The sequence below is a fragment of the Opisthorchis viverrini genome (genome assembly GCF_000715545.1).
Source record: "Opisthorchis viverrini unplaced genomic scaffold opera_v5_11, whole genome shotgun sequence".
Classification (NCBI taxonomy): Eukaryota; Metazoa; Platyhelminthes; class Trematoda; order Opisthorchiida; family Opisthorchiidae; genus Opisthorchis; species Opisthorchis viverrini.
In genome coordinates this window covers 1535097-1561029 of record NW_008751667.1, presented here as the reverse complement: position 1 = coordinate 1561029, position 25933 = coordinate 1535097, and the positions used below count along the sequence as shown (strand labels likewise).

The 25933-nt window shown below is 44.4% G+C and overlaps 3 protein-coding genes across 3 annotated transcripts in view; all 3 read left to right on the top strand.

The window, feature by feature from the left end:
• Positions 1 to 4399, top strand: part of T265_01063 (hypothetical protein) — a gene marked incomplete at both ends in the record, with an annotated part of 28271 nt that extends 23872 nt beyond the window's left edge. Inside the window, one exon of the mRNA XM_009165006.1 lies at positions 4167 to 4399. Within this exon, the coding sequence (XP_009163270.1) occupies positions 4167 to 4399 (233 nt within the window). The remainder of the gene's footprint in view (positions 1 to 4166) is intronic.
• A 744-nt stretch (positions 4400 to 5143) lies between these two features.
• On the top strand, positions 5144 to 8221 carry T265_01062 (hypothetical protein; the record flags this gene model as incomplete). Its single annotated transcript, XM_009165005.1, has 2 exons — positions 5144 to 6812; positions 7578 to 8221. The coding sequence occupies 2 exons, from the start codon at positions 5144 to 5146 to the stop codon at positions 8219 to 8221; spliced, it is 2313 nt and encodes a 770-aa protein (XP_009163269.1).
• Positions 8222 to 8225: 4 nt separating this feature from the next.
• T265_01061 (hypothetical protein) lies at positions 8226 to 23593 on the top strand (the record flags this gene model as incomplete). Its single annotated transcript, XM_009165004.1, has 3 exons — positions 8226 to 8241; positions 16575 to 16693; positions 23486 to 23593. 3 exons carry the CDS (start codon positions 8226 to 8228, stop codon positions 23591 to 23593), a joined length of 243 nt encoding a protein of 80 aa, XP_009163268.1.
• Positions 23594 to 25933: the final 2340 nt, after the last annotated feature.

Here is a 25933-nt window from a genome sequence, read left to right as displayed (position 1 = left end):
GTGTAGGAACCCCGCACATTGCCCAAGTCAGTGCTCGAGAGCCAAATCAGTCAGGTTTTCGGCACATCACACTCATTTGGAAATTTCATCGCTGTCAGTGAGAGACTCCAGGATTACACCTACCTGATGAGGTCCAAGAAAAGCGAAACCTCTGGCGGGCTGTCGACGATTTTTCAAGAAAATTACGAGTAAAGTGTCAAGCTGGTGTCAAGATGGTGGTTGATTGCTTAAACGAGGCACGCAAGACCACTGTTGATACGTACATAAAACTTGTTCCAAACATCACAAGTGGCTATGACGATATAGTTGATTTAGTTTACTGCTTCAGTGAAGCCTCATCGCTCCAGAGGACTTGTATGTCTCAAGATGAGGGAGTCAGCGTGGTACCGCATACCCAGTATGTGGTTCAAACTCTCGTTCCAAACCAGGACTTTGTGCGACTTTGCGCCATGCCACCTAGCTGAATTGTTTTAATCTGAGATCATGCTACAAAGTCAAATATATCCAAATATCTTAACGGAGCTTGAAACGACGATAAATGATTCTCCGAGCGCAAGCTGGATGTTCAGCTCCGCTGGTGTGTTGCGTCGATGAGCAGCTTGAGTGCTCTAATCAAAGATCTACTTTGAAATTGTGCACTTCGAAGTCTCATGCTGCCGGGTTTCCACTTTTTGAAAACTGCGTAGATTTCAACTTACCACTGGTCTACACGCGTCGGTTCACTTCAGCAACAGTTCCGAACCCGCACGCAGGAAGAATCACCAGAACTATCATTCGTTCTGATATATAGCCGTTACACAAACCTCAATGATAAAGCATCGGTAGGAGACGCAGCAAGCAGGTGTATTTGATATGTATCGAGGCCCCTTGATTGGAAGCATCAGTTGTGCAAGACCAAAGGTTTCCGATGGATTAGTTAAACTGCTTTATTGAGCGAATCTACTTTAACCTTTTCCCAGGAGACTACAACCCATCTTCACATGTATTCCAACGACCTGGGTACATATTCCAGACAAGTTTAGTGTTGCACTCGGACATGTGACGTGATTACCGTTGCCAGATGGAGCTGTGATGTGTCACGGCTTGAATGAGTGGAGGGGTTACGTACGACTGACTGCTGTAAGTAATACAAAGATAAGCATGTTTGTTGACTGGGCTCAGACTGAGCTCAAGGTCACATCCCCCTTTCAGCCACTGGCATCGCCCCTCTAATTGACCACAGCGCTAAACTTCGCGTCTGAAGCCGAAATTGTCTGTTCGGTGTAAGCTGCGTTGTTGTGCTCCATCTACCTGAAGCCGTCAGAAACTCCCAGCAGCATCAGCTCTGCGTTTCCAGACGACCTCAAACATTCGCATGAAACTGAGAATCTCGGAAGAACGAAAACCAAGCGCACACTTCGTGGATAAGGTTTTCAACTCCGAAATTTACTATATTCACATCAAAAGGTGACCATATGCAAGCTGGACTGATAGGAATTTTTGAAATGCCCCTTACTACAATCTGTCCTTTCAGTAAATTGATAATAGAAAGCATATCTTACATAAGTAGCGCGGTCTCGCGTAAGCTTCGAGTCTTTCCGTGTCATTTTCACTGACTATTATCATAGTATTGCACGGGGATACGAATGACCTTGAGACAAATTATACTCAATTATAGTCAATCCGTCAATTTTAACAATGCTTCGATACCTGTTACGTCGACAAACAAAAACGTTGTGAACCACATTCATACGCAACAAGTACATGATTGTGTACGATTGACGGAAACTCGGAGACTACGCCCACTGATGAGCCCCAAGAGTGGCAAAACCGGTTGTGGGCTGTCAAAGAGTTTTCAACAACCTTGTGAGTAGTTTTCTTCGTGAAAACACTAAGTTCTCTGCTGTTCATGAGTAAAACCGGATAACTTGCTTTGTTATTCAGCGAAATACACTCATTTGCAAGTTAATTTGGTTTTGTGACTGACTCACCTGGAACTCAGCTGAATCTCTCGTTTGTGATGTCTCTTGGCAACTGAATGTACTGCACCAGTTCGCCTCGATATTCGAGATATCGCGATATATGTCAATGAACTTTCAGCAACCTTATGAGTAGTGCATTGCCTTGTTGATGTTTTCACATAGCGATGAGATTATTTCGAATCAACGTACAACACAATGTGGTAACACTGAATACCACCATATAACGTGCATTACTTCAGCGTGGCACCTGTCTATCAAGCTGTCAGAAATTATATACCCTGTTATGGAATTTCGATATATTTTCACACAACCGTTCTGAAGTGACAGCTATGCGTCCAAATGTCCTGTTTTGTGAATTACCGCTTCAAAACGTCGAGCCTGCCGACAGCTCTTTGAAGACCTTCAGAAACCTAAAAAGCACGCGGAAGATCGTTTAACCACCGGCGAACGTTTCCTCATCGATGGGATTGCAAACGTAATAGCCGAACGCTTTGAAGTGTACGCAATAAATGTGGCACTGAGTATGCCTGAGTTCCTATCCACCTGGCTGCGAACCTACTACCTGGTACTCAACCCTGCCTAGTTTCATTCTAAGTCAATGAAACTCTGCTGGCGAATGAATGTGGCACAGCGGCATCAAAAGCTTCAGATGTGGAATATCGCTGCAAAAATAAAAACCTCTAGCCCAATTATATGTAGTCAGGCAACATGCATGGTTACTTCATGTCACCTGGGAAGCACTGGAGTAGATTTTCGATATTATAACGAAACTCTGCTGGCGAATGAATGTGGCACAACGGCATCAAAAACTCTAGATATGGAACCTCATTGGAAAAATCAAAACTCCTAGCCACATTAATTGCACTCAGGCAACACTTTCCGTATTCATGCACGGTTACCACGTGTCACCTGGGAAGCACTGGTGTAGAGTTTCGACCTTAGAAAATCGTTCAGCTGCAGCACCCTTTCGGTGCCTAGCTGCCATGCCACCCGAAGGTTGCACGAGGGCTGGGATACTGCCAGGTTGCCCAAGCCGAGACAAGGGAAATCGAGAGGCAGAGGTTGGGTTCGAACCACAGACCTTTCGGTCAGTAAATTCGCGCTCTAACCACCTGAACCATCTGGCCCCCAGTAAATTCGTGCTCTAACCACCTGAACCATCTAGCCCCCAGCTTTTACCTTATGGAGTGGAGAGTTGATTTCAACAGATCCAGTCTCCAGTGCTTATCAGGACAACCATGGCCCTGGGAAGTAATGAACGACCGTTTCGACGGTCCAGTGCTTATCAGGACAACCATGGCCCTCTCACTCTCGTCGACCGTTTCGACGAGAGTGCCGGGATGATGAGACTTGATAAACAGCCTCGTTCCCATGGGTGTGTAAAACCCATCTGAGCTTGCTTTTCTGATTGAGCCTTCGCCGAAGTAAATTCACGGCTTTCGAACAGATTGCATGACAGCATACGTGGACAAAAAGCGCAACCGAGTGTTATAACGTTTCAATCACAACTGATTCTGCGGCCTATGGTTGGCGGCCTTTTTGGTTTTTTTTTGCAATCCATCAGTAATATGATCATGCCATTCCCCCTGATTAATTCCAGTGAAACGATCGGTCTGATGCAATATTTTGAGACAATGCATTGTCTGTTGTATTCGTAGCAAGCACAACATGACACGTGAACAGTTTTCATGCAAGATTGTACATGTCCTAATATTTACATATGTTAAGAACCTGTTCACGTATACATTCCAGTTTTTTTCCTTTTCTTTCATACTCAACACCTATGGAAACGCATGTTTCGATTGCATATTTTTGTCGAGTTGTAACCTGCACAGAGGATCGAAGACAACCGAGCAAGATCGGGAACCTTGTGCAACGTTGTACCATCTTTCGAAAAACGCCCCACAACCTGTGTGGGGTTCACGCGTGATCCACCAATCATTGACCGTGTATCACCAAGGTCATCCACGTGCAAGACATGAGTTGCTTGCCAATGGACAGATGTAATTTGACATTAATTCTATGGATAATATCTGCCAAAAGAATCGCCGATGTAAAGCATGAATCGAAATGTGCAACTCAAAGGTCTGAATTGGTACTGATTTACCATGTTCAGTTCGCCAAAAGCGCAATACTCAATGCCAATTGGTCTGCGGACCATCGCAGCTCGACAAAGTAACCCACCTTTGTTCTATCCTGCTTCAGACCAATCCTCGCCTGAGACCAATATACATCCTGCCTGTGAGTCAATGCGAAACTCAGCCAATCAGCATAGCGGTTTGGAGAGAATGAGCGCTGCGCTCACTGCTCACAGGCACGTCGGCAAAGCAAACAGAAATCCACCACCCCCACCTCCGCCATCTGAATGTGGCTCTGCAAATAGACACAGCCAAACACACAGAAACATAGTGGTACACAGTCAGTCGTCTGTTGTTTGAGCAGCAACTCTCAAGCCAAAAACAACCAGCCTATAAGCACATCGGCCGCAAATTCCTTACCTGTCTATTGGTTTACTCACCCCCAAACCCAGTGCGTATTGGCCAGATCCAACAAAGCGGGGTAATCGTCGTGCGCTGTTTGCTTTCCAGGCGATATTGACCATCGCCTGGAACTGATAGTCTGATTCAACAAGGCACGACAGCAGTGCAGCTACGTTAACATTTGTCAACTCTGTGTGTGTTGAACAGTGTAAGAGGACACCTAGTATGTATAGTGAGTAAACTCCATGCTGACATTCTTCAAGCAGCTAATGTACACTCGTTCTATGTACATTGTCAACCCGACGACCTCCCCTTGTGTTTACTTTTTATTGGTTCATCAAAGCGAACGCGCGTGACTCAATTCAGCTAAACTTCAAGAAGCTTCGCGCCTTCGTCATCGTTGTTGGGACACTGTTTGCCGTTTTTTTCTCTCACTGTTTGCTTACTGTGCCGCGGTGTGGCTAACCCAAGCCTGTTCAAACTATCCGCCCCAGTTTATCATTATTTGCATTGCATCTTGCTTCGCGCCTTCGTCATCGTTGTTGGGACACTGTTTGCCGTTTTTTTCTCTCACTGTTTGCTTACTGTGCCGCGGTGTGGCTAACCCAAGCCTGTTCAAACTATCCGCCCCAGTTTATCATTATTTGCATTGCATCTTGGCAAACTAACTGGTGACTGATTGATTGATTGGTTGATTGATTGATGCTCCTTGAGGCAATGGATCCCCTCGAGCAGTTGTGTTTACCATCCACAGAGTGGAAACAACACCATGACGCTGCACTGCCTTTAACCAGAAATCAACCGCTGGGAGCTTCACACTCAACCTGCGACAATACGTTTTCTGAATATGCCCAACCTGCTTTACACAGCTACGGCTCGGAACGCCAATCTTCTTCTGACGATCGTCCGTCCGATCGCTGGTTTAAACGATCCGATTCGTCATCGTCCCAAGCAGAAACTGAGCCCGTCTGTGCCGAACAACATGAATCTCTTCCCAGAACTCTTCAGAATCCAGTGGGCTCCTTCTCGTCTCAACCACCTACCTATTTTATCCATCCATGTCAGGTAACGGATCCAAGACCCTTACCTTTCATGCATTCTGGACCAGACCGTTCAACAGGGCAACTGTTCGGGACCAATGTGAGAGGGACATACAGCTTTCCTGGTCAAGCATCTCCTTGGTGTGGTCCATCCGTGCCAGAACCCGATGTTTCCCATCTACAACCATGGAATTCAATTAGCGTTAACACCTCGCTTGGGTACGATGGGTCAACAGCACCGATCTATAATCCTCAATCAGTGAGCGAGTCCAACTTTAACGGCACGAGTTATCACTTGTCAAAACCAGGTGTATGTCAACAGCTTTCAACCGTAGACTATCAAACTTGTAACATGAGCACTGGTTCCGGCCACTACAGGGCACACGATTTCAGTTGTCATTATCCTCCCAATCAGTCATTTGCTAATTCCACTGGTCCAACATCCACTAGCCCACAGTCCAAGCAGCTGATGAACGTCTTGAAGGACTCTCACCTCACCAGCTCTTTTAACCAAGAAGATGTACTTTTCCAATCCAGTCTGGAAGCGAAAACACTGTGCTTTCGTCCAAATCCCACCGATATGAGTGGTCTTGATGCATCCGGACTGATCCAACATCATCCCACACCTGGTAGTTCTGAGTCTAACTCACATTCTACTGCTCCTATTTCACCTAGCCAAGACACTTCTGAAAACGGCCTTTCATCTTTCGAAACACTCTCTCTCCCAACCGGCAAATTTGAAGGGCCGCCACCGATCTTCAACACATACAGCGGTAAGTATAGCGCGCGATTTGGATATATTCCATCGACAGAACTTCCTCCTGGGATTTCGCCTTCAGTCTCAAGTCCCCGTCACTTTTACGAACCGCAACAAAGTACCGACGAGTCCGGTTTGGATATCTCTGAACAGTCTCATAATGAGCTCTACACTCACCAGCATCACATTGTTCAACAACAACAACAACAGATCGGTCAGACTCAACAGACTCAACAGCAGCAGGCATGCCACGCGAAACCGCCATACTCCTACATCAGTCTCATCACCATGGCGATCCAAAACTCACCGGCCAGAATGTGCACACTTTCGGAAATCTATCAATTCATTATCGATTTATTTCCCTACTACCGACAACACCAGCAGCGGTGGCAAAACTCCATTCGTCATTCGTTATCATTTAATGATTGTTTCGTCAAAGTTTCTCGGAGTCCTGATAAGCCGGGAAAAGGCTCGTATTGGACTCTGCATCCAGAATCTGGAAATATGTTTGAAAACGGTTGTTACTTACGTCGACAAAAACGGTTCAAGGATCCCAAACGTGAGATACTGAGACGTAATCAACGTTCATCAGGTGGCGGTCGTGTCCTGGACTCTCCATCCAAAAGAGGTAAACTTGACGGAGATGCCGACGAGGATCCTGCTATTGATGACGACGATGATGATGATGAAAACAACTCACTTTATGAAGATGCCTATTCACCAATGGTCAAACAAAAACTCTCGGTCAACTTTTCCATGGATGGCTGCAAGTTGTCGCTGTCACACAATCCAACAACTTCCCAAGTCGATTACCTTCAAGCTGCAATGCGTTTGACTGCTGAAATGAGTGTGGAAAACTCCTCTTTGCCCATACAGCCAGTGTCGCGATTTCATCCACCTTTGATGCCCACATGTCAGGACACAGACGAAACAAACTTTACCTATCCCTATTTTCAGGATCCACTGTACGGATCCACAATTCATCCGTTGCCAGCCTCATGGCCTGAACGAGAGTGGCCTCCAAGACCTACCTGTCCTGCTGCGTCCTATCTCTCTTTATCATCAGTGACTGACATTCGACAACACCACCCAATCAATTCTGTTCCGTCATCACACCTATCCGAAAAGCCGCCAAACAGTATGGACTCTACTTTCCCCTATATATCACCTTTGTACACAGAAACCCTATTCTATTCTGGGTTGAAATCAACTCATACACCCTATCCATGCAACCCATCAACCGGAAGAGGCCTCAGTTCCTTCGTACAGTGTCAGCATTCCGCCGCTCAAATCCAGGTCCCTCCACCTGAGGAAAAGCCAAAAAACCTTGGTTCAACAGTTCAACCCAACACCAACCCGGCGGAACCAGGCTCAGAATCGGAGTCTATGATCAGAGAACCCCAATCGGTTGTTCATCAAAAGTCTTCTAGTCCGTATCCGACGGGGACAAAATCAAACTCCAAGGTGACCAACACACGGGTGGAATTATCGGGGTTGGCAGTTAAACGTCCTCGAAAAGACGGAACTCCGGGACCACTGGCAGTCAAACTCGCGAAACCCTACGGATCCGAGGAGGAACAAACAAAAGCAGATAGGAAATTCCAAGTACCCCCATCTAACCTTCATCTCGCCCAACCAGTTCCAACCGCACCGACCGATTCGATCTGGACAAATAGTCTTTTGCTACCAGAAGACATCAAACAACACTTTCCAACCTCCTCTCCCGATGCGACTGGTCCGTCGGATCTGGCTGCGAGTAGCTGCAGTCTTGTGGAATCCGAAAAGGTGGATCCGGAAAGTCCAAATTTTTCAATCGATCGACTGATGCATCGACAGATTATCGATGAAGTAACCGATATATCACTGTCCGCTCATACCCCGTTCACCCCAAAAACGAACAACACTGTGCTCGTCACACACACAGGGGCCACGATGTTACAACCGTCTAGGTTGAAGCCAATCCCTACCGCAAATGGAATGTAGAACAATGTTGCCCACACTCGGTAAGTCACTTATAATAGCCTTATTAGTTATTATAGTAATAACGTTTTTTAGAAAAGACCTCTAAAACTCAGTTGGTAAACAGTACTTTGGAATATTGACTGTCTAAAATTTGTTAGAGTAATACGACATCCCGGGCACATTGATAATTCTTTCAAACATCTTTTTGTGACGAGTTTTTTTCCCATCCAGTGCAGTCGGTGGACCTAAGGGGTTTTCCTCTTAAAATTGGGATCACTAGTTCAGTATAAATCTAAAGTTTTACTGCCCGAACATCAGACAGTGTCATTGGGAGATTCTAAATTAAGAAAACTGATTAAGAAAACTTTGGATTGAGTGTGTACTTTTATCCATGTTGATAGAGATTACTGATTGTGCGGACCGGTATGCTCCGCTGTTTGAGTGGGGACAATGAAACTGCCGTACGCTGGAAAGTTTGTTTCCTGGATGCTCAAAACTCGTTGACTATGATCATCTCATTTCTTCACACTGGAGAAGTCTCACAACAAAGAGGTTTCAAATTTTCAAGTTGAATTTACGTAAAGTTGGGTATCGGGGGAAGAATTTCAGAGTTCGTCAAACTTGGAAATGTGGATGACTGTAATGAGTTGTGTGTCAGCTCTGTATGTCGAGATGCTGAAATTTCAGTTGATCTCTGTAGTTTAGGCGCTTTTGACGATTTGAATAGTGAGAACTAATCATACTGCTACTCATAGCCAAACGGCCAAGTGTTCAACCACTAAGCAAAAGGCTGCAAGATGCTCACGGCTGACGACTTTTGTGATCGTTCGGTGGGACCCTATGCCAAGTATGAACGTCTAGGCATCGAAACACTAGTGAAAAGTAAATTGTATACCAGTGTGCCAAGTGTGTCAAAGTCACTCTAAGAGTAAGTAGCTTCTCTGCCGCCTAGCTAAACGAAAATGAGAGCCAAAAATCCGAAAAGGCTATGGTGATAACGCCCGAATAAAGACCGTGATATAGACTTAATATACTACTCATAAGGTTCCTCACGACCGGCTTCGTCCTCCCACTCTGGGCTCGTCAGTTCACGAGTTTCCTTCACCCAAAGGCTATGGTGATAACGCCCGAATAAAGACCGTGATATAGACTTAATATACTACTCATAAGGTTCCTCACGACCGGCTTCGTCCTCCCACTCTGGGCTCGTCAGTTCACGAGTTTCCGTCAACCTCATGTTCTATTTGAAACCAAATTGCACATTCTGTTGTTTAGAAACACCGTAAACGAGAGATTCAGCTGAGTTCCAGGTGAGCCTCTCGCAAAGCCAAATTTGTTTGCAAATAAGTGTAAGAATCATGATACTCCGACGAGGATCAACCCATTCAGTTCTGTTCCTTCAATCAGTAGTGTGATTGTCCCAAATCTAAGAGAGAATATCCCTTCGTATGTGCCGTAGGCCAAACCACCCAGTCTATTCTTGAGGGTACACTGAACTGACATTGTTGTCCGCTGCAAGATGGGGTGATTTCGACGGTGTTTTACTACTCTGAGCGAGCATATTTGTTTAGACAAACTAATCAGAGAAGAATATCAGGAACCACGTCCTAAACAGTAGTCTCTCATTATCTAAAATTTGCTAGCACGGGTGCGATTCCCGGGTTCTGATCAGTTTGCCCAGCTTGGCCTCAAAGCTTTGATTGGTGGCTAAACGTTTGAAGGTCGATTGCTACCCTCAGTCAACAGATCCACAACCAGGCTCGCTGCTTCCTGTTTGATAATATTTAACTCGAACAGGAATAAAAACCTGAGATGAAAATCACTTATTTGAAAACCAAGTTGGCGTTAATGAAATGACTCAATTGAATCCTTCAGGATATTCTTGGGCTACTACACAAAGGCTGCCTCATGTTGAAGTTGGTACAAAATGTTACAGGATAGCCTCTTGGTAGAACACACTATGTTGTTGAAAACTTATACACACACACACACTAAGCACCAATATCAAGGTCATTTAAGAATGAGTGTAGTTCACCAGGTGCGCAAAATTTGGTGCACAGGTAGAACACTAGATTGATTAATTGAACCTGATGAATCCCAAGGAAAACTAAACCGAGAGTTGGTCATCAAGGATATTTCAGCGAGTTATTGAGTAGTGTTTTCAGGCACTGTCCTTTCTAAAAATTACCCACAAAAGTAGAATCGTAAAAAACGAGAATGGCTGTTTGTGGACATGGATAAACATAAATGAAACGAGTGGTTGACATCTTCGTGGTCTTTTTGGAAAGAGTTGGGTACGTACATCCGGCTTTTTGTTTAACCGTGGTGATGACAGAAGAATAGAGCGATGCGCCGATATTGTACAAATCGCAGAAGTGCTCACTTTTATCCCTGCTTGGAGGGGCCGTCGGATTCGTTTACTCAAACGTGTTTCGTTCACTCGCAGCCGAACAGCTAAAAGAGGGAATTGGTGCTGCGATCACCATTTCTAAGTGGATACGGAGGCTAATCAACTCGTGCTGTTTGTGGGTTTTTTTCCAGACCAGTCCCAAACAACTTTCTCCAATGATTTCCAATAGCTTGTTTGACCACAAATCATACAGGATACCAGTTTTTCGCTACGGGAAAACAGAGAATGTTCCAAGAATGAGCCAAGCCTTGCTGAAGCCTTACTGGAGCTATGTACTCCGTATCACTCATCTTATGACGAGAACGCTGACCAGAAAAGCAAACAAAACACGATTCGAAACTTGTTTAATTAAACTGGAGAACCCTCCAAGCGGATAGCTGAATTTTAGCAACATTCTTGGTTTATTGTTCTCTTCGCCATTTATACAGTGTGAAGAATTCTGCGCGGAATATCATCGCATAGAAGAGCATCTCTTGAACAAAATATAACGGACGGACAGTGCTCCTCACTGGGTTTAAGAAGATCTACTCACCTTCACTTTATTCCTGCCAGTTAAGCTATGTATAAGGCAGACAGACAGACAGGCAGATGACAGGTAAATCAACTTAGTACCTACAAAGATGTCTACGGGTATCCCAATTCCAGGTAGCTATACTCATCCTCATAGAAGCAACTTCCTTACAGATGAGACTATGCTCGGTAGATGTTTTGAGTTTAATTGGCGTGCCCTTTCAGAACAGTAAGAAACAAAAAACCAGAATTTGTTCTAATTCTTCGTACCAATCACAACTAAACTGGGTTACTGATAAGGAATAAGTAATGGAGTGAACCTTGGAAGATGACTTTCTCATATTTATGCGACTGAAAAATGTTCAGTTCACAAGAAACAGCTGATATAAGCAGTATCAAAGTCGTACTCTGACCTTATATAGGTCGGATGGATTTCTCATAGTTTTAAACCTTTCTTCTATACTACTCGCGTCACCCCAGATAAATCTCGATTGCTGTCTTTGTTTATCCGAGCAAACGGTCGCTTTTTGTAGCAGAAAAACAGGCAAATGAACAAGGTGGATGAATTCGGTCAGTAGTTTGCTGGTTCCAGGGAATTTTGAAGCCATTTTCATTTGTTGTTGACGGTGATTCCGCTGCAAACGGTCTGTTGAAGCAACGGCAGACTTCCGACGCAGCTTCGCACCACTGTTCAACCCGACTCAGTCATGGTCCCGTAAGATGACAATACCAACGCATCGAACATTGGATTAACGTGAAAGTTAAGTCTTAGGGATGGATGTGGCGCGCAAATATCTTGTGAGAAATTGGTAATTGAGTTTTTTCCACCATTCGAGTGCTACACGAAGAACAGCCTTGAATAGTCGTCCCATTGCGCCGTTGTTATCTGTACGTTAGTCGGGTAGTAAAATGTTTTGATTCATAAAGGTGCATTTTCATGAATATTTCCGTGAATATAAGGATCAAAGATAGACAACCGTATCACTGTGAATGATTTGGCATGGTGATGTCAACCTTGGTAATATTCAAAAGAGATTTCATCCTGTCAGTAATAGATAACCGTTCAGCTGTAACACCCCTTTTGGGGCCTAGATACCATGCCATCCGAAGGAAGCACGAGGGCTGAGATACCGTCTAGAGAGGGGAGGTCGAGAGGCAGAGGTCGGGTTCGAACCATGAACCTTCCGGTCAGTAACTTCAGGCTTTAACCACTGAGCCGTACTCTCAGTAAATCCAATTTATGCTGAAAAGAAGTAAAGCACTGCACAGCTGTTTCATCCTTGCTAGGAATCATCAACAGTGCCCACTTCACGAAACTCAGACGGTTTCAAACCCGTGACCTTCCAGTCAGTGGCTGAACACTTAACCAGTTGACCGAAGCATGTGATCGGCATTGCGATTACCTCTCACCTCGTCTTAGAGTCTTCTTGGCATCCCGTTGGAAGCTTTCTAACTTATTTTTGATGAATTTCAGAAAGAAAACTTGATTTTTTGGTGCAAAGTTGCTCCCAAGAGTTGGTTTTCTTCAAATGGATGAATGTAGATATCTTCAAAACAGCATGCTTACCAGACTTTATTGTGGGTTGCATAACACCTGTATGACTCATTGTTTGCCAAATTAAAAAAATTACAGCAGTATATACAGATTCCTTACTTCAAAGTTTCCACAACACTCACTTGAGAATACTGATCGGTGTCACAGTGAGGGTGAACCTGTCGGCAAGTCTTCGTTGGGTTTTGTCAAATGAAACCACGGACAAGTATCTCCAACTCAAGTAAATTACACGAGCAGATACTGACGTTCCCGTCTGAACCTGAAGCTTTATGCGAAAGGACAAAAAGTAGTATACGTAGTATTGTTGGTAATATACTCCCCCTAATTGAGGTTATCAAAAGCAAAATGTGCCTTTACCGTACGCAACTTGTTATCCCTTGAGGTAACTGATTTTCCAATAGAACTTCCCCTATCCCGACCGAACGTGTCCTTAAAGAAGAGGTCAAACAACACTGTGTGATTAGTGTAATACACTCATTTGGAAACAACTTTGGTTTTTTTGATCTGTTCCAGGTGAGTCTATCGAGAAACCAAATTTGTTCTCCAGTGATTGTGGTCTCAAGCAGAACATGAGTTTGACGGAAAAATCAGGAACGGGGCTACCTGATGAGCCCAAAGTGGAAGGGCGAAACCGGTCGTGGGCTGTCGAAAAATTTTCAGCAACCTTATGAGTAGTGCATCACGTCTAAACAATATGTGGTCTTCAGACTCAGTTCTCGTTTTAATTTAGTTTGAATGGCTCTTCTGCTGGCCTGATCTACCCCAAAACAGGGAAGCACTAGTTAGAGCTCGCCAGGAAAGCATCGATTCGATCGTGCTGGGGGTTTCGACCTTGAGCGTCTGAATAAACAGGAAACCTTTTCAACGTTTGAGTGATATGATTGGTTTGTCCAACGAAACGGTAGGTGTCAATCGATTGACCGGCCCCTTAGGACTGCCCAGCCAAAAAGCGAAAAGGACTCTTCTGGTCAATTTCTAGCCGACTGCAGGTAGCTGCGGTGTCTGTAGACTTCATATTCACGTTTTTGGTTTTCCATTACCGGTTTGTTCACTGTACACCAAATTTCGAGATACTCGAAGCATTCAGTGTCAAATTTGAAGAGTAGTGAATATATGGTTTTAGTTAGCAACTCGTGGTACAGTACAATTAAATTACCACTAGTGAAAGGAAGAAGGCCTTCGCTGCAGAGTTATTTATTAGAAAATGCCAACTGATCAGTTACAGACCATTGAACAGGGAAGCAAAACTCTCATTTGCATCTTATTTGCAAAAACTGAACATCCTTCTTCTCCTGAACGCGTCTTCTTGAACTTTCCTGGATATTCATTGACTCTAATCATTCATTGCTCAAATCCAAGCAACCGCTACAAAGCGACTTCACAAATTCCGCAACAGATCTCCCTTTTCAAGAGACGCAAAGCGAATTTGCAAGAACAAAACATACTACTCGCATGCCTCGACACCAGTAGTATCACCGTTACACTAGAACGTCAAAACTAGTCGATTCCGAAGATTAAAGTCCCTCATTAATAGTGGAACGACTAGAAGACCCTCTATGATTTTCTTGACTTGACAGACTACTCACAGGGTTGCTGAAAACGTTTCAACAACCCACGACCGATTTCGCTTCTCTTAAACCTCAAAAAACATGTGCAGTTTCTGTCAATCTTATGTTTGAATACCAGATTATACGCAACTGGCGAAGTGCACTTATTTGCGAATTACTTTGCTGTTAACAAGAGACTCATCTGAATATCATGGTCTAGTGGGATGTCAAGCCCTTCGTTGGAATTGGGTTATTTTCTTTGTGGGTTTGGTGGTGCTTTGTTGATTACTTGTCATATCTGCTGATTCGTCAATCTGTGGTATCTGCTGTTGACCCGCTCCAGTGCCTAATGCCAGAGAAAAAAGACTCACAGAAGGGAACACAACCGCTATATTCCGAACAAACGATTGCGAGAGCAAAAGTTACAACGGGCCCCCGCTATTTAGAGGGGACTTTCTGACATTGATCCAGGCTGTTTGATAGGCGTTAATGAACACCCATCAAAATCGATCGTGCGTTTATGAAAAGCCTGAACGCTGATCACATCCGGTCGTGCTTCCGTGGCATGCAAGAACACTCATCGGGTTTTGCTGAATCGATTGAATGATTGACTGGCCTGGATGCTTGCCGGCTTTCCTGTTGAGATTTTGGTGGAGCAGTAGATTCAAGGCGTTCTGAGGTTGCTTTCAGGAATCTGACCTTCTTGATATTACTCCTCCTACCTTTTCTCGAACTTTCTTTTTATTTGACACAGTGATAACGGCGAACATAATTCTGAATCGAGCCGTCCTCAATATCAGTCATGTGGTCTTTCTGGATGACGGGTTTGTTCATGAACTTATTGCGGTCACACTCTATAGGTTATAAATCCTCATATTGTCGTACAAATGTATTGCCGGTGGTAAGGAGCATCACCGAAAGGTGAATACTTCATTCGTACGGCATTCGGGGATGTCCATACAGCCAAGCCGACAGTGTACACTGCACCCGTGTACACGTTCACAGCTAACATGCTTGCAAAATTGACGCTGTGTTGTCAACAAAAATATGTGAAAATCCTTGCCTCAACTGCTGACCCCCAAGAAGGAACGTTCAAGAATTTTCAGCAACTTTACGAGTAGTATGTCATGAGAAGTTAAGAGCACCTTTTTCCTTTTGGAGTGATAAATGCGGTTCTACTGAGTGTGTAGTATCTAGAATGTAAAGCTTTTTAACCAAAATGCTATTTTGGACTACACTACGCTTCATAGGAACCTTAAATGAAAAGGGGTGCCTCAGATAACTCTTCAAAAGTGACATTGACCGTCAGGCTTCTACATCATGCTGTTTAGTGCAACGTAATGGATGTACAGGCTAATAGTGAAACGTTGATACTACTGATGGGGAGGCACGCGAGTAGTATGTATTGTTGGTGGAATTCCGCTTTGCGTCTTCTGAAAAGGGGAGATGTGTTGCGGAATTCGTGGAGTCACCTTGTAACATTTGCTTGCATTTAGGCAAGGAATGATTGAAGTCAATAAATATCCAGGAAAGTTCAAGAAGACGCGTTCAGGAGAAGAAGGATGTCCAGTTTTTGCAAATAAGATGCAAATGAGAGTTTTGCTTCCCTGTTCAGTGGTCTGTAACTGGTCAGTTGGCATTTTCTAACAAATAACTCCGCAGCAAGGACCTCCCTCCTTTTCAATAGTATACACGTTTTTGACACCCTTTTGACGAGAAACTCAACTGAATCCAAGTAAGCGACTAGTTTAATAGCCATTCGTTTTCAGCAACCTTATGAGTAGTGTATTACAATGGCTCAACTGTTACACAATGCTGTTCGACAGCTCTTCATATGCGGTTATCTAACCTAGTTTCTAATGTGCATATGACGGAACTAATCAGCAATTAGTGGTTTTCGATTTCACGGATGTTGTCCTGCACCAAAATCAGGGGGTACGACACAGCACAACTTTCCCGTGTCTTTGACTTCTCTGATTGAAAGCTAATAAAATCTCACCCAAATTGTAAACACTTGTGCGGTTCTTTCACTTATTTTCAAGTGTCCTGAGTGTGGTCACTTACCTCACAGGAATTGCCTATCGTCGCCTTGTAAAAACCTAACTACGTCAATTTGAGTGAGGTTCCTGGGTGTTACCGACAGTTCCCCCTTCCAAAAGATATCTTTTCTTTCAGAGAGGCAGTTGTTTCGGCTGTTCTGGTGTTAAAATTCTTTGATCAGTTGAACTGTGATCGGGCAGTAAAAATGACACAAACCGATCCGCTTCAGATAGGCTAGTACACCAACTACACAGTCTCCTCTCCGTCCACTTGGGACCGGACTAGTCTGTCTCTGACATGTGATCTTTACAGCTAGCAATGCACGTTTCCAGCGTACGTGGCCTTACGTGACTGAGAAGTCCTCACAGGCGGATCAGTCAGTCAACGCGAGCCGTTGTTTGGAGCTGTTGGCCAGCCAATCGACAATTCAGGTTTGTCCAGCTTGGACTGTTGGAGTTGAGATGACACTCTCCGTCACATATAAGATACCCGTGGTCTGACGCTTGGCTTTGCCAAGGGCATGCTCTTCTAATCACCTCTAGCAAGAGCAAAGCTAGAGACCAATGTTTCACATGGGGCAACAAGGCAATAAGGGGGTCGTTCAAACGAGGATGATGTGAATGAATATTCTTCAGTGCCTTTTGGCTCATCAAAACCATGCTACTGTCCGATGTTTCAATGATGTACATTCCAGATGAGCTTATCGGGCTCTTTTGCTGCACTGCTGTGTCGAATTGTTGTCAGGTGTACAAGGTTCTTGAGTGCAGCATATTCACTTATGCCCCTCTAAATTTATAGGTGTAGGGTCGTGGCAGTAGTATTTGAGCGGCTGTTAACTATGCCGGTGACGCCTAATTTCACGTCCACCAAGCTCGTGTTTTGATCGAAGCACTTCGGTAGACTCCGAAGTGAATTCACGGATATCGCGATCAATCCTTATCCGAATCGATGAAATTCCGCTCAGATTATTTGCGGCTGAAAGGAGATCGCAACTTGAGGGACCTGAGGACTGAGGGCACATCGGTAATAAACTTTAGCTGACTTGATCGGATTTGAAAGCAATCCCGATATGAATCTAAAGGTGACTGGATGTCTGGACGTAATACACTACTCATAAGGTTGCTTCGACATCACAAACGAAAGATTCAGCTGGGTTCCAGGTGGATCTCTCGCAAAACCAAATTACTTTGCAAATGACTGGATGTCATTTTTGAGGTTTCCATGGAGACCTTTCGAGGTTTCTTTTAAGTCATTTTGCCACATCTATCTAGACAAAATGCAAAACTGGCGGCATGTTCTGACCTACGAAACGCACTGAACTCAACTGTGGTACATCTGTCTAGACAAAATGCAAAACTGGCTGGATGTTCTGACCTACGAAACACACTGAACTCAACTGTAGCACTCCTCTATCATGGTAACGTTCAAATGAACGATTATTAGCTCACCGTGCAATCTGGCTCGGTCGGAATGCCCCAGCATGGAACAACCGCTGAGTAAAGCTCGCACGATCGATTTTCAGTGGGGTGTTGTCTATAAAAGCGGACTGAAGACCATTCACAACATGTATTTACAGCCATCTTGTATGCTGTACACATTGTTCGGATGTTTCAAGGATGAACTTCATCATGCTTTTGTTCCCAACTTACATTTTGACATATATAACGGCATGGGAATTTTCCAAACGCCTGTTTTACTGATTAGCGATTACGCCATGTTAGGTGAGGCGGTGGGCTTTGCTTATATGAATAAGCAAGGCTTCCGCTGCTTCGAAACACCTATTGTCGAGATACAATGTGCCCAAATGTGCTCACCTTACACCGGTCTGTCTTCACAGTGACAGTCTTCCCACAGTATGGTTCGATACTACTAACAAACCCGAGTGAGTATGCAAAAGGTCTTTTTTATTTTTGGAGCAAATGTTTTCTCCTGGGTTAAGTCAGATTCTTGGATCGATCAAGTAAAGAAATGATACATCTTGGCCTGAAGAATTTCAGGGACAGCAGTAATCATTCAGCACGGGAGGGGGGCGCTAAACCAAACTGGGGGGCATCCTCAGTATGTAGTTGACTTGCTGTGTCTGTTTTTAGGCCCAGTCATCATGTTCATCTGCTTTATTCTAATCTGTATTAATCAACAATGAGTAACTCATGAGTCTTGAGGACGATGGAGCAACGTCACTCAACTACGCTGGGCCTGTTAGCATGGGTTTGGTTTGCACGTAGTCAATATCACCCACTGCTCGTTATCCTGTCACCGAAATCAACGTCACGTGATCAGGCAAGGTACGTTTGATTACCATTGCAGATTGTTTATATACTTTCTCGTTCTTCCCTCCCTCTATGCTTCAAAAGCAGTCAAAAACAGAGCTAGGTAAACCAGTCTTCTGGTTGAAAGTTTTTTTCCATATACCACGGCTCATTTAAATGGAATATACCTTCGCCATGAACGAATTCCAGTTAATGTACCAAGCCTTTAAGCAGACTTGGAAGGACAACCATTAAGCCTGACTAAACTTTCTGAAATCGATTACTTAGCGAGCCATATTTCAAGTCGAATAAATGCATTGATTTTAAGGGTCTGTTATTCTGATCGCACCGATTGGCTAGAAGGACCGAACGCATTTTGGGCGTGAGCCAATGAACGACGCACTAGAACTGGCCCCGCGGACTTATCAGTCTGAATGCTCCGCACATTCACTTCATGTTGAATTGTCCATCATCATCGGCAGCCAATTCGCTGTAGCGTTGTCAAATTTGTCATCTGAACGCTAGACGCCACTGCAAAGCCCAGACAAACAAGGCATCTTTCCGGCCACTGAAGCCACTAGCTGACAGGTTAGCACGGATAAACGGCTAGCCCCGTGAACATCGACCATTAGCTCTTAGAGTCGAGTTTTCAGAACTGGTCAACGTTCCGCAAATCTCTGATGATCAGGCAGTAGATTTGTCGTATGTACGTTTACGTGGGCAACATCTGGCAGGCACTGGTCGGCTAACAAGCTCAATTCGGATAGGTAAGAAGGCAACAAATCAGTGAGGCAGGTGGTAAGACTGAAGGGTAACAACAAGGGAATTACATGACATCCGCACCCACACATTCGGGAAGACTGAAGGGTAACAACAAGGGAATTACACGACGTACGTACCCACACTTGGGTTAACCGGTTCATGGACAGTTGCAAAAAAACTATCTGTTTGTGTGCACATGCGGGAAGAGAATAGCATTTCCCGGCGTGTCTGGGAACGATGGGGGTGAGGAGGGGGTAAAACTTCAAATGGTTTCATGTTTACAAAAGCGCCAACAAGATGGTTGAATCCTCTACGATGAATCCTTGAAAGACATGAAAAAATATATTTAGATCTTGATGCTCACACAACCAACCCTTTCAATAATATCACCTTGTCTGATGAGTACTTTGGATTGGTTCCAGGCACCTACAAATTAGAGAAACCTCCCTAATGTGACCTAACGTCTCTCCTTTATCAAAGCCATAAAAGTGGAGTGCATTGTATTCTCAACGGCATACATATGCGCCAGTGACAAATGGTATGGTATGGGGACAACACACTACTCATAAGATCGATGAAAACAATTTAAGCATCATAAACGAGAATATCAGCTGGATTAAGCTGAGTTTCCCCTTCGGAACCAAACTTTTGTGCAAATGAAGGTATTTGGGGAAGGACGGGACATATCTTATAAGGCTTTTCATGTAAGTCAGTGCGCGAGACGCTGCAGCCGCTCAACTTTTCAATGTCTTCTGAAAAAGACTGATACCAACGTTTTGCTCACTTTTGACTATGGGTGATCATAGCCCCTATAAAAATACATTACACGCTGCAAGGATTCGAATAGCTGTAGAGGTCATTAGGACAAACACAAGGATATTTTCTTGAGTCAACATGATATTCCGAGGATTGCTGAAAATCCTCGACAGCATACTACCAATTTAGTCCTTCTTAGGCCTCACCAGTCTCCGAGCTTTAATCACTCTTGTGTTTTGCTTGCACACCAAGTTTTACGTATTTTGCCAAAATGAATCGATTTATTTTTCATGAGATACATGAAGAATATCATAGACGGGAGATACAGCTGGGAATCAGTTAACTAGAAAGTTTCGCACATGAGCGTGATTCACTAGCTTTGTACAATTTGGATCCAAGTAGAACCTAAGGCTGATGAAAAGGCAAAGAATGAACTCACCCAAAGAGCCAGAAGAAGGACTAAAATGGCCCTGGGATGCCCAAATGTTTTCGGCAACCTTGTAAGTAGTATGATTTATCAAGCAAATACACTGCGACTTCTCGACTATCGCACTAACCGAAAAATGGAGTGATACAGCACTATCCGTTATAAAAAATTATAAACATGAGATTCATTTGAGCCTCTTCAACATCGCTGTAATTTGCAACTGAGTATAGTTCGCCAGTTTTTAACAGAGGCCCAAAACCGTGTTGCTCATCTGGCGACTTAGTTCGGAAGAGCTACCACTTCCTTCCATGAAGAGAAAGGAGGGAACACTTTTAGAAGCTTCAGTGAATAAAATTCTGGTTCTCGCAATGAAATGCGTTCTAAATGGACCGCGGACGATCATTTCAGCCCAGAATAATTTGACGCTTGCGTCCGTTCCACGCTTGTCACAGCAAGCGCAGTTGGCTGTAGTGTGTCGCTTGACCAAGTGACCCGAACTTGGAAACGTTTGGAGCTGATGAGAAAATTGAGCGTTACCTAGCCGTATTAATTTACAGATGATGCTGAGTCAGTTCAACCTAAACGGACTGACGATTGGCCGTGCAACGCTTCAGTGTACGCATCCGGCTCACTCTTCGTGAGGACACAGGGCCACCGGACTATCCATATGTTTCTCCTTCAGCAATCCCACTACCTCATAGCCTAGTTTCTAGAAACCCATAATAAACCGACTCTGATATGCTTCCAAGACGCGACAAGGTCAGGGCGTACCATCAGGAAACACGGTATACCTAAACTGGTCCGAGTAGTGTTTGAACCAGCAACACAGCTTTTAAATACCGCAGGTTGAGCAGCCATACGGCATGAAAAGCCGGCGGTGCAAAATTATGTCTTTAGGACTAGTTAATTTGCCGAAAACTTGTGGCCAAAGTATTCTAAACTCGATCCAGAAAGCCTTCTCTCATGCAAATTGTCCATTTTGATTGGCAGCTTAAAACGACATTTTGTACTATACTTTGGATTATTTAGTTATCGTCAGTTTCAGAGGAAAATGGAATCCCTAGAGTTTCGGAGACTGCTTTTTTGTAAGGAGAGGGCCTTTAAACCATCATCAAACAGTCGACAAACCATGATCTACACACAGGAAAGAATCCGTATAACGGCCGTTACAAAGCAAAGTAGAAATGTTTCATAAATGCGCTTCAACGTTGTTTGGTTCACAACTGCTGTTTCAGGACACAATTTCACTAAAAGTCTTCTGAAATGGGAGCATTCGTGAGAAGTGGTCCAGATCCATTCTAGGCGAGCTCTTTTTGGGGACCACTCTATCTATCGCAAGTAACCTTCCGGCCATTGGCTGAACAAAACCGTTTGGCCGCGAGTGGCGGTGTGGTTGGCTCATGAAGTGCGTGTGTGTGTGTGTGTGTGCGTGCGTGCGTGCGTGCGCGTGCGCAAATATATGCCTGAAGCACCGTGCATCTGTTTCATCCTTGATTAACTCACACATAGACAGGATATAGCACCACTCATCTTCCATCATGAGATTTATGTCACGTGGTCACATGCTGACCAGCTCTTCGAGTGACAACTTCTCACTCGAGAGGCTCAAGGGATTTGTTGTTCATTCCTAAAGGTTTTAGTGCTACGACAAGGTTCGAAATCTTTTACTCTTCAACTACTCATCGGGAGGCTGTGGGTTCGAACCTCTCCGGAGGCTCTTGAGATGTGCAGTTTTTAAGGTACTCAACATTTTGGCGTGAGGTAGACAGTTTGGTGAGCCGTGATCGAACAGTGCTTGTTCTCGCTGGTTTAAATTCTACACGATTTATTTCCGTGTTGTCCTCAAAAATCGGATACATGAACGCCCGAGGTCACTTTGTTTCTCAAACAAACTTTAGGGACAGTTTGGATCGTTGGGCACCTTGAGTGGAGTTTGCAAACATTACGGTACTTGAGTGATTACGGCGCACTTCATACCTAGGGGATCACTAAGGTGGGGCAAAACCTACCTGGTACACTTTTGAGATGGCACGAACACATAGGTGCGGAATGCTATAAACCCACTCGCTCTACGAATCCTGCGTTGGCTGGTCGCTCTTCGATGATGATAACATTAATTAGTTTCATGCAGGAAACTACTCACAAGGTTGCTGAAAACTCTTTGACACCCCACGGCCGGTTTCGCTCTTCTTGGGGCTCAGCAGGTAGGTGCAGTCCCCGAGTCTCCGTCAACCTTATGATCTACTTGAACCCGAATTGGACTGTTTTCGAGAAATACACTCATTTGCAAATTAACTTGGTTTTCACGAGAGACTCAACTGAATTCCTCGGGTGCAGCAGATTCAGTTGTAGAATATCATAAACGAGAGATTCAGTTGAGTCTCTCGTGAAAACCAAATTAATCAATCAAGTTCTGTTCTGTTTTATTGTCAACCACTGAAAGTCACGACCACATAAACGTCCGCTGTGGGAAAATTTGCCTTTAGTGAGTCCCAATCGCATAGTGCGGTTGTTTAATGCATCCCCTGCAGTAATGTTGAACTGAGTGCTAACAAGCCAACCACAGAGAATCTAATTCGGTCGGTCCAGTAAAAAGCAAATCATAGCCATTTCGATAAACTTCTGCTTGCTGTGGCAAACATAGACTCTCTTGTCGATCTAAAACGTACGACATTTAAAGATGGATGAAGTCCCAGTGTTTCAAACTTGTTTTCCATGTTTTTTATGGCGAGATGATTCAATCGGTCAGAGCGCGAATTTACTGACCGGAAGGTTCGTGGTTCGAACCCGGCCCCTCTGCCTATCGACTTCCTCTGTCTAGGATTGGGTAACCTGGCAGCATCCCAGCCCTCGTGCGCCCTTCGGGTGGCATGGCAGCTAGGCATTGGAAGGGTGTTACAGCTGGACGATTTATTATTTTGTTTTCTTTATGGCGGCATTTACTCAATGTGGTTGTCTCTTTACCCTTGGGAAAAGCTTTTGTTCCACTTCAGCATACGGAGTATTCCTTTTTTCTCCTGTTGTCTCAGCGTCTTAAGGCCATTCATAGCAATTATACCGAGTGTCTTGGTTCAGATGGAACAGAAATTATCTCTCCACAGCACTCCTTCATTAAGTCGGCATGTACTGCCTACTAACTTCCACACAAGCGACCATATTCGTAAATGAATGACGTGGTAGGTGATAGATTAGGAGGCTAGAAGGAGACTCTGATATCAAGGTTTGGTGTTCCAGTATGATAATACCATTTGACAAAATCGCTTTCGTTAAAGACAGTGATGGAAGTCTTGACAGGATAAATTAGTTGACGGAACCGCTCATACAAATCTTTCAGACTGGGTAGTATACAACTGCCACGACAGGAGGAAACCCTTGATGACTACCTTATATCACCAGACTTTGTAAATCTTGTGGCACTTCCACACACCAGGAGACCTTACTGTCATATCTTCCTGTCATAATACCAAGTTAGATGTTAACCACCGGCGTCTGCATTTTGAAAATCAACTGAGCATGGCATGGCTAACGAGGGAGAACACTGCGCGCATCCTTCGATGAAATATTTTGGAAAGGTATGCAGGAGCTTCCTCGACGGAGATGGCATCGAATGGTGAACACAATTTCTATGTGAAAGTGGTGGAATTTTTGCTAATCCATTTTGTCGCGTGGGGTGTTAAACTACTCCACTTTGTGTCAATCAATCCTACCGGTGCAACATGGTGAGTGCATGCAGCGACCATCCATCCTCGTCATCTGGACCCAGGAAGACGTCAATGAAAACGGCATTTTAATGCAATATCAACAGAACAGTGATCATTGGGGAATTCATCATGTGTTTGTGTCGTCGCATTTATTCACTGTTGCCACGGTGATGCTGTGGGAGCGCCTGAAGCCAAACTGTCGGCCGAGCAACTACGATTCGAGCTGAGACCGCTGCTATATGATTTGTGCATCTGTGGTGCACATGTCTTCGTGAAATGACACCAGACGTTGTCAACAGCACAGAGTTTTCTTTGTGACTTTTATCCTAAGTAAATAAGTAGTATGAGACAGATTCTTGAAATCCACAGACTTCCCATTGGCAGCGTCGTCCTATTTCAAGTGGGTGCCATCTCCGTAATATGAGGGAATTAACCACCAGTGGTTTGAACAGAAGTGTCTCTGAGATTCCACGGTGAAGCTATTTGCCAAGCCTAGTTCGTATGGTGTAAGCAGTATGAAAATATTGCTCAAAATTCCGTGGCCTGCGCCCATCTGGTGAGACCCAAAGAGAAGGAGACCGGTTTTCGAGCAGTCAAGTGAAAGGAACTCTGGCGAATATCTTTGCAACTGAATCTTGAAGCAGCCTGTGCGCCGTAAATTGTGCGGAAGAATATCAATATACTACTTGCTGCAAAGAGGCCTCAGTCCCAGCACTTTTTGCATGCAGGGGAGCTAACTAAAAAGGTGTCTTCTATCAGCAAAAAAGTTCTGAACCACAAGCTCTTCCTCATTTGCGGGGACAATACAACGCTGCTTTCCAAGTATGAATCATTGGAAACTGGAAGTTGCACCCAGTCTCTCAGCAGATATTACCAAGTCCTTAAGGCTAACCATCCCCATAGAAAAGACATGAGCACGCTTTTGTCTATCGGCAAATCAGCCTATCAAGAAGGAACCTTGTTCAGAAGCACGATTTGTTAGTTGGTAAGCTGCTCTATACAGCTATAAAGTCACCTAAATACGAATGTACCTCAAAGTGACCTACGCATCGGACGAACCAATTCAGAATTTCCGTGCGCCTTCGGATCGATTTCGCGTGTGAACGGTGCGGCGCAGTGGTTCTCAGCCATTGGCCTAAGGTTTTGCTCAAATGTAGCTGTCAAACATCGGAGGGTAGTTGGAAGAAAAAATCAAGACCGCAAGACGTTCCCATAAAAGTTGAGCACGCGCAAAAGTCACGATGGGTCTCAATTCGTCTGGATTGTTCACACGCTACTCAAAACATCAAAATCAAAACACCTGGGGTCTTTGGTACACTAGTCTCTGTTACAATTAGTATAGACATAAAGCTGTTCTACCTCGTGTGAACGTCTCTGCAAGACAGAAACACTTTTCTTATCAGGCTTGTCTTCGATGATGCGAAAAAACTGGAATCTGCCGATAACAATATTCAAACAAATAAGCTGTCATCTTTGAAAGTTTTGAAGACGAGTCCGCAGTACTTTCAAGGTTATATTCGTACCAACTACACCCCTCTGACGGTACGGCGTTCATTTTCCAATAGTTCGATGAAAGTCAAGATTAAGCAAAGATGAAGGCTTCTCAGTTATCTTTTGTTGGACGCGATCGCAGTCCATCTATGAAAGCCATCGAACTTGTATGCACCATGTTTGGCCGAGTACGGGAAAGTCAGGTGAGTGGGGAATCGAATCCGAGAAGCACTGTACAGCTGTTTCATCCTTGGCGGGAATCATCAACAGTGCACGTCTCACCGA